Here is a 10,000-nt window from a genome sequence, read left to right as displayed (position 1 = left end):
TTACGTGTGTGTGTCTATGTGTATATGAATGCGTGCGGTTGATTACGTGTGTGTGTCTATGTGTATATGAATGCGTGCGGTTGATTACGTGTGTGTGTGTCTATGTGTATATGAATGCGTGCGGTTGATTACGTGTGTGTGTCTATGTGTATATGAATGCGTGCGTGTGCGTACCTGTGTGTGTGTCTATGTGTATACGAATGTGTGCGCGTGTTTACGTGTGTGTGTGTGTGTGTGTGTGTGTGTGTGTGTGTGTGTGTGTGTGTGTGTGTGTGTGTGTGTGTGTGTGTGTGTGTGTGTGTGTGTGTGTGTGTTTCAACTTACGCACATATGTGTGTGTGTGTGCGTTTGTCTGTATGCGTGGATGTGTGTACGTGCCAGACAGACACACACACACACACACACACACACACACACACACACACACACACACACACGTGTCAGACAGACAGACAGACACACGTGTGTGTGTGTGTGTGTGTGTGTGTGTGTGTGTGTGTGTGTGTGTGTGCGTGCGTGCGTGCGTGTGTGTGTGTGTGTGTGTGTGTGTGTGTGTGTAGTCTATATCGAAAGCGTTTATACAAAAATCCCACAAAAAGAAAACTGTGTCTTGTTAATTATTTATTTACTACTGATATAAACAAAATCCACCAAATATCACAAAACAGTTCTTTTAGCCTGAGCTAAATACAAAATTACTTTTAAGAGCTGAAAATCGCATCAGTGCAAACACCTCTCGCTCACTATGAAGGTTTCTATCAAAATGAAAAAAAACAAAAAACAAACAAAAACAAAAACAAAAAACAAACCCTAACAAAATAAGATAAAACACTGGAAGGCAACCCATTAACAAAGAAAGCAATACACTGCAATACAATCCACACATAATTGAATACAAAGCACAGCAAACACTACTGATCAACTTTCCAACCAAATATACGAAGAGAGAGATGTGAAAACGCTGCTATCGACAAAGAACTTGCAGAAAGAGTGGAGCACCCAGCGAAATCGTGCAGTCGTAAAAAAAAAAAGGGAATAAAGACAATCTGTTTGAAATGCAAGACTAATATTTCTTCTTGTTTTTCGTTTTTGTTTCTTTGCATTTAAGAAAAAAAGATCGTTTAATTTAGCTGCACCGGTACAACGAACAAAGAAGAAATCAATAATAAATTGAAGAAAGCATGCTTGTTGTGAGTTCACTGACCCACAAGTTTCCTTCCATTTGTCTTTCTTGTATATCTATTTATTTATTTATCGATTGTTCGTTTATTTATGTGTATTTTTTGGTGCGGGGTAGCGTTACTTTAATTTTACTTACTCTTCATTTCCCGAAAGCTATCACCACCTGCCTCCTACAATGATCACACAAAAAGAAAACTGCTGTGTGGTGATGAAAGGAGCCATGTCTGGCACTGATTTGAAAGTGAAAAAAAAAGAAGAAAAAAAGAAACCCAAAAAAACCCCAACAAACAACAACAACAAAACCACACACACACACACACACACACACACGCATGCACGCGCGCGCATAGAAACAAAACAAAGCCTCCAAATATAAGGAAAGTAGCTGGCTACTAAACATATCATATGGGTTTAAAATAAGAGTATCACGTTATTTACAGTGGCACTATCAGAGCTGGTTTTCCATTGCAATAACTATATGAAAAGAAGTCACCAAGAAGTCGACATGTGGTTTAAAACTTGGTTATAAAGCGTACAGGTATCTGAAAACTAAATGTATGATAACTATCTGAAAGCTAGAATTCAGCGATGAAAGCGTAGTGCACAGCAGTGAAATGCTATTTACAGAATCACAACATGAGTGATAAAGGATAATATGATCACTGGAAACTGGAAATATATATATATATATATATATATATATATATATATATATATATATATATATATATATATATATATATATATATATTATAGTTAATTTACAGGTATTTACTATTTGTGGTACCTGTGTTTAACATATGTGAATCAAACACAAGTTCAAGTTGGACAATAACTTGTACTGAATTGAAAACTTTCAATATAACATCAAGTTAACAAAATATGGAGAAAAAAAATCAAATACTATGCTCGACAAAAGAAAATGAGCCAGGAAAGAAACCAGTCAGAACTATAAGACATATAAACTATACGGTCGTCCATCAAAGAAAACATTGAACCCTACATTTGCTATTCCGCAGTAAGTCAGACACTAAAATGTCATTCTGTATGGCACTGTACAATGGAGTAAAGAAAGCACTCATAAGGGTTTAGGCCATTCCTTGGGGGAAATGGGATGTGGTTGGGGGATGACACAAAACCAACTATGGAAATTTTACTGCTTGGATTAACTGTGGATTTCCACGTTGATTAAAATGCTGGTTAAAATATTAATTACAATGATGTTTTAAATATGGGAAAAACTGCATTGTGGCCGAACAAATGTGGATGAAGATATGGATTAGATACGGATTAAATGTAAATTGAAGATAAAAAATATTAACTTAAATAAAAATTCAAGTGTCAAGGCAAATCCTGGCAGCCCCAGTATTTTATGTACACAACCGGAACCAGAACAGGGTACACTGTTCTATAAAACCACCTAAATGAACTTCTAAATACATGACGAAAAAATACACCATCCTGGAAAACGATATGGATAAAATGTGAATAAAAGTATGGATTATTAAATTTGAACTAAATATAAAAAATTCGAATTAAAATATTGATTCAAAAGTCAAAGCAAACTTTCGCAACCCAATTATTCTATGTACAATACCAGAACCAGAACAGAGTACACTGTTCTACAAAACCACAGATATGAACTACTTCCATACTGGAAAGTTGTTCTCACGACATCCTATGCAAAATCGTATCCAGATTCATGTCTTTAAAAAATATATATATTTCATGTTCAGACCAGTCTAAACCTGCTTCACGAATCACTGGCAATGTGTTGTACCTTCTTTATGAAAAAAAATAAGATAAAATAAGATAAAATAGAATGAAATAAACACCAGAACACCAAGAACGAACTGTAGAAAACAAGCGATAGTTTTCATCTCCAGTGTCAGCTTGCTTCGTCAAGCTGAATGAACCGTTGTCAAGAAGAACATAGCAGTTTCAATGAAACTGAAAAAAAGCCGGTTTCTGTTCCTCCTTTTTGAGGGGTCTATTTTACATAAGTGAACTTCTCAACTGACAGTCTTAATCTGTAGCAGTGAACGTGTTAAACAGTTATTTTTATCTGTTTATTGTGGAAAAGAAAAAAAAACACACATGGGGAACTCGTGGTGTGTATAATAGAATGAAGACAGTTACATGTGAGCTTCCCGTTCTTCGAAGGAGTCATTCTCGTACACATTGTCGGTGTCCGGTGTCTGTCGTGGGCTGGGACCTGAAAATTAATGACAGTTTGTCAGTCATAATATATTCCTCTCTCTCTCTCTCTCTCTCTCTCTCTCTCTCTCTCTCTCTCTCTCTCTCTCTCTCTGTATCAAAAATTATTTTCCATGCGATCAAAAGGAGAAATCATATACTCAGACCTAATTAAGTAGAATTAATGTCAAGTCCATGAATATTATGATATTGTGTCATCTGTTCAAGTGTTATAATACCCCTTCCCATGCCCACCCCCAGTCCCCTGGTTTTGAATTGTGGTCCATGGCCAAAGTTCATTAAAACAATTTCGTTCGTTCGTTCGTTCGTTCGTTCGTTCGTTCTCTCTCTCTCTCTCTCTCTCTCTCTCTCTCTCTCTCTCTCTCTCTTTCTCTCTCTCACTCTCTCTCTCTCTCTCTCTCTCTCTCTCTCTCTCTCTCTCTCTCTCTCTCTCTCTCTCGTGCGTGATAATAATAATAATAATAATAATAATAATAATAATAATAATAATAATGAAAATTCAGAAGACTGATTGGTAATTTTGTTGTTGCTGTTTGAAATATGGTTAACTCACTCGCTGCCATTGTCCGCATATGCGGACATCATCGGAGAAAGCGTTGGATGCCAATGTCCACATATGCGGACTTGGATTTTAAAAAGTCGTGCTGTCGGAGTGACGCGTCGGATGCGAAAATCAAAAGCAGATGTGATATCTTACGTCACCTCTGGTCAGCTTTTCATTCACACACACTGCGTGTGTGTCGCGATAAGCTCAACCGCAGTTGATAACAAAGCGTGCCCCCTGTCAGCTTTGTAAGTTGTTTGACAAGATGGCGTCACGGCGAAGTGTTCGTCACGGTCGGAGAGGTGAAATGTTACTCAGCGTCGAAGATGCTTTGGAAATGATCCAAACTGAAGGCTCTGATGTCGAAGGAGATAATGTTGATTCTTCGGACAGTGAATTTGAACCAGATCCCGATGAACTAGAAATAGATTCGGCTGCTGAAGAGAGTGTTTACAATGGAGAGGAAAGTGAGGAACATGTGCCAGCAGATGAGACAGACTCAGACAACAAAACCACTGAGGAAACGGACGATTTTGCAAGTGTTTTCACCAGTGACTGGACTGACAATTTTTCCTTTTGCCCTCTTGCACATCCCTTCACTGGCATACCAGGTTTGTCAGCTGACTGGCCAGTCAACACCCAGCTGGTTGAGTTTTTTTTTTCTTTGTTCTTTGATTTTCATTATGTAGAGACAATTTTTTTTTGTATGTGTGAATTTCAACTTTCTTCACCACCTGTTCATACTTCATTGCATGCACTAGGTCTTCAGTTCCTCAAATAGTGTTAGAATGTGATGTGGAACATGTTGGTGTACCTTTCTGATGGGTGCAAAAATGCTAAAAAATACACAAAATATTGATACCGCGATCAACATCAAGATGGTGAGTAAATACTTTGATTTCTTGCACACATATGGAACAACATTCCTTGCATACATATACTAAATATCAATTGTCTGGGTGTTTATTTGTTTTTTTTACAATTTTTTCCCCATCCTATACAAACCCTGGGTTTTCAGGGATTGGCAAGGGCAAAAACTCTCGGCATGGAGTGAGTTAATACAGAGCGCAGTCTTAACTGAAGGCAACTAGCAAGTTCTGGAGCCACAGGAGCCCAGACTATGACAGTCAACCTCTACACCCCATACCCCACCCTCCCCGTCCTCTTCCCGAATGACTAATGCCACAACAGCTGCTGCTGCTGCTGTCAACACTACTGCCACAACTATTACTGCTGCTCCTGCTGTCAACACTACTGCCACAACAACTGCTGCTGCTGCTGTCAACACTACTGCCACAACAACTGCTCCTGCTGCTACTGCTGTCAACACTACTGCCACAACTATCACTGCTGCTGATGTCAACACTGTTGCCACAACTATTACTGCTACTGCTGTCAACACTACCGCCACAACTATTACTGCTGCTGCTGTCAACACTACTGCCGCAACTATTACTGCTGCTGATGTCAACACTACTGCCACAACAACTGCTGCTACTGCTGTCAACACTACTGCCACAACTATTACTGCTGCTGCTGCTGTCAACACTACTGCCACAACTATGACTGATGCTGCTGTCAACACTGCTGCCACAACAACTGCTGTTCCTGCTGTCAACACTACTGCCACAACAACTGCTGCTGTTGCTGTCAACACTACTGCCATAACAACTGCTGCTGTTTCTGTCAACACTACTGCCACAACAACTGCTGTTCCTGTTGTCAACACTACTGCCACAACAACTACAGCTGTTACTGTCAACACTACTGCCACAACAACTGCTGCTACTGCTGTCAACACTACTGCCACAACAACTGCTGCTGTTGCTGTCAACACTACTGCCACAACAACTGTTGCTGTTTCTGTCAACACTACTGCCACAACAACTGTTGCTGTTTCTGTCAACACTACTGCCACAACAACTGCTGTTCCTGTTGTCAACACTACTGCCACAACAACTACAGCTGTTACTGTCAACACTACTGCCACAACAACTGCTGCTACTGCTGTCAACACTACTGCCACAACTATTACTGCTGCTGCTGCTGTCAACACTACTGACACAACTATTACTGCTGCTGCTGCTGTCAACACTACTGCCACAACTATTACTGCTGCTGTCAACACTACTGCCACAACTATTACTGCTGCTGTCAACACTACTGACACAACTATTACTGTTCCTGCTGTCAACACTACTGCCACAACAACTGCTGCTATTATTGTCAATACTACTGCCACAACTATTATTGCTGCTGATGTCAACACTGTTTCCACAACTATTACTGCTGCTGCTGTCAACACTACTGCCACAACAACTGCTGCTACTGCTATCAACACTACTGCCACAACTATTACTGCTGGTGTCAACACTACTGCCACAACTATTACTGATGCTGCTGCTGTCAACACTGCTGCCACAATTATTACTGCTGCTGCTGTCAGCACTACTGCCACAACAAATGTTGCTGTTGCTGTCAACACTACTGCCACAACTATTACTGCTGCTGTCAACACTACTGACACAACTATTACTGATGCTACTGCTGTCAACACTGCTGCCACAACTATTACTGCTGTTGCTGTCAACACTACTGCCACAACTATTACTGCTGCTGTCAACACTACTGCCACAACTATTACTGATGCTGCTGCTGTCAACACTGCTGCCACAATTATTACTGCTGCTGCTGTTAGCACTACTGCCACAACAAATGTTGCTGTTGCTGTCAACACTACTGCCACAACTATTACTGCTGCTGTCAACACTACTGCCACAACTATTACTGATGCTGCTGCTGTCAACACTGCTGCCACAACTATTACTGCTGCTGCTGTCAGCACTGCTGCCACAACTATTACTGCTGCTGCTGTCAACACTACTGTCAGAACTATTACTGCTGCTGCTGTCAACACTACTGCCACAACTATTACTGCTGCTGTCAACACTACTGCCACAACTATTACTGCTGCTGCTGTCAACACTACTACCACAACAACTGCTGCTGTTGCTGTCAACACTACTGCCATAACAACTGCAGCTGTTGCTGTCAACACTACTGGCACAACTATTACTGCTGCTGCTGCTGTCAACACTACTGACACAACTATTACTGCTGCTGCTGTCAACAATACTGTCAAAACCATTACTGCTGCTACTGTCAACACTACTGCCACAACAACTGTCGCTCCCGCTGTCAACACTACTGCCACAACCGATGGCACCACTGCTAATATATGTTATTACCATTTTGGAAATTGCCAACAAACTTTTTTTCTGTTTCACGGCGTTTAATAAGTTCATGTGTTCCTCTTTTCAAGCTATACATAGAACAAAGACACTCTCTCTTCCATGTCGATTCACTACTCTTCTCTTTGGAAAAGGTAAATTATGTGAAATTTCTGCTGAAATTCACTGTTATCTACATATTTCTTTTCTTCATTTCTTTTGCATTCTCATATGACATGTCCCCACAGAGAAAAGAATGACCGAGTTACTTCATCTGGGACCTTTACTGACATCTATAGATTTCTTTCGTTTTTATATTTACCTTAATCCACCCCTTGTCCATCTGACATCCAGGGACACCTGTGTGTACACTGCTCTGTTCACCCCATTCTGTTCACCCCATTCAATTCACCCCATGTTGTTCTGTACTCCTCACATCCAGGGACACCTGTGTGTGCACTGCTGTATTCACCCCAGTTAATTCACCCATTGTTGCTATGTACACCTAACATCCATGGAAACCTGTGTGCACACTGCTCTATTCACCCCATTCAATACACCCATTGTTGTTATGTACACCAAACATCCAGGGGAACTTAATCTGTTTACCCAAGTTAATTCACCCAATGTTGTTCTGTACAGCTGAATCCAGGGACACCTGTGTGTATACTGTTCACCCCAATAAATTCACCCAATGTCCTGTACACCTCACATCCATAGACACCTGTGTGTATACTGTTCATCCCAATAAATTCACCCAATGTTCTGTACACCTGACATCCAGTACTCGGTCAGGAGAAATGGTCCACCTTCCCCCCCACCCCCATCACCATGGGCCTACTCTGCTGTCCTCTGCCGCCGGTGTATCTCCCCTGCCCCCTATTTGGGTTCAACGTCAATTTAATTCTTTACAAATTCATATTGGTCTGTTTATTGAAAAAAACGTTTATGTGCACTTTCCAAGTGTGAGTTTTGGAATTTTGGAATGGTTTATTCACAATCAGGCCACAGCCTCTAGTGAAGGGGGTATACGTAAACATAATACAACTCAACGAAAACACATAAGCAAATAAGCATTAATATAGACAACAAACCGTGCATTGTATCCGTGTAAATATATAGACAACAAAAAATACATAATAACTGTTTTACGAAGTAACAATTTCTCTTAATTTGAATGCCTTATATAAGAATACCGAAAAATTATGTACGTCATTGGTATTGCTTGACGACATTAACAAATTCAACTTGAACAGAGAGGGATGCTTGTAGTACTTAGGTTTTATAAATATTTAACGTACATGTTTTAGTGTTGGGCAGCAAAGAACAAAGTGCACCTCGTTTTCTTGGGCTTCATGACATAAAGGACAGAGTAAATCATTTGCACAAAAACTTCTGTATCTAAAGTGATGCACTGTCAATTCTGATATACCTAGTCTAAATCTTGTCGTTACACGTTTCAGATGCCTGTCTATATCTAACAGCAGATAAGGTTTCAAATCAGGTATATTACAGAATGTTCTATACATGTCAAATCTATCACTTGTACAAATGTGTGTGTGTGTGTGTGTGTGTGTGTGTGTGTGTGTGTGTGTGTGTGTGTGTGTGTGTGTGTGTGTGTGTGTGTGTGTGTGTGTTTTCTTTATGAAACGAAAGACTCTATACCATAGTGAAAGATTACATGGGGAAAGTGTTTCAAGCGGTGCGGAACCACGAGGGTGAACCATGAAAGTATTATTGTGACTTTTGAGCCATGTCGAATAAACGTTCTGACATTATTATCATTAACCAGGCAAAGAAGACGACATTGAACTACTACCCTGTGATCCATCACCCAGTCACCGGGTACAAGACAGTCCAGGAGAGAGGTTGGACAAGAGTACGTTATCACTACGTTTGATCTTGGGGTTTGTATTTAAGCCTACCCGATCGTCTGGAACCAACCTGACCTGTACAAGAAGCATATCATTCTGATCGGTACATTCCACCTTGCCTGTGCGTACCTCAAGATGCTTGGGGAAAAGCTGGATGGTTCTGGTTTCGGAGATATCCTTCTGGAGGCAGGCCTGATCTCTTCTGGTTCTCTGCAAGGGGTGCCGTCTGGCAAACATTATGAACGAGCATTGTTCTGCCATAAGACAGCACTTGAGAGTCTAGAACGCTCGGTGCTGGAAAGATATCTTGAAATCAGAAATGAAGACACGTCATTTCCGACACTGTCCAGACAGCCTCATGATTTTTTTCTCAAAAGAGACGTTGACTGAGCTTCAGCAAGATGAAGCTATCGCCAGTTTTATGGTAGAGTACGAACAGTTCAGAGATAGAGTCAGAGAAGGAGCCCTTGGACCAACTGCACAATTTTGGTTCTCGTACATCGATCACGTATGGCTTGTCCTTGCGCTCCTTGAGGCTGTCAAAATCAACGACTTCCTGCTCTACGCACAAACGATGTCCCAAATGCCAGACCTCTTCTTCAGTTTAGTTTTGATTGACAAAACTACACACGCTACCTGACCTTCTTCTCAGTCTTCTTGGCAAACATTGACTTGTCACATCCTGGAGCCAAGGAGATGCAGAGAGGTGCTTTCAGCGTGGCAAGGTCCTTCGTTCCTGGCAATCGCTATGCAGTGGACAAGACCATGGAAGAAACGTTCATGAAGCACGCCAAAAGCCAAGGAGGAGGTGGCGCTGGTCTCACGGGACTGCTGTCCAACCAGGAGGCCTACCACAGATGGGTCAGGACAACCCATGAGAGGTCAAAGTATCTTCATGCAACTCTCAACATGGTTGGCATGGCGCAAGGTGATGAGGTTGGCAGTAGACATCG

General features: G+C 41.1%; 1 protein-coding gene across 1 annotated transcript in view; it reads right to left on the bottom strand.

Moving 5' to 3' along the window:
• Positions 1-611: 611 nt before the first annotated feature.
• Positions 612-10,000, bottom strand: part of LOC143283518 (uncharacterized) — a 31,840-nt gene continuing 22,451 nt past the window's right edge. Inside the window, exon 10 of the mRNA XM_076589763.1 lies at positions 612-3,397. Coding sequence (XP_076445878.1) covers positions 3,318-3,397 — 80 coding nt within the window. The 3' untranslated portion in view covers positions 612-3,317. The remainder of the gene's footprint in view (positions 3,398-10,000) is intronic.

Source organism: Babylonia areolata, chromosome 6 (genome assembly GCF_041734735.1).
Source record: "Babylonia areolata isolate BAREFJ2019XMU chromosome 6, ASM4173473v1, whole genome shotgun sequence".
In the NCBI taxonomy this organism is placed as follows: domain Eukaryota; kingdom Metazoa; phylum Mollusca; class Gastropoda; order Neogastropoda; family Buccinidae; genus Babylonia; species Babylonia areolata.
This window is presented reverse-complemented; position numbering and strand designations above follow the sequence as displayed.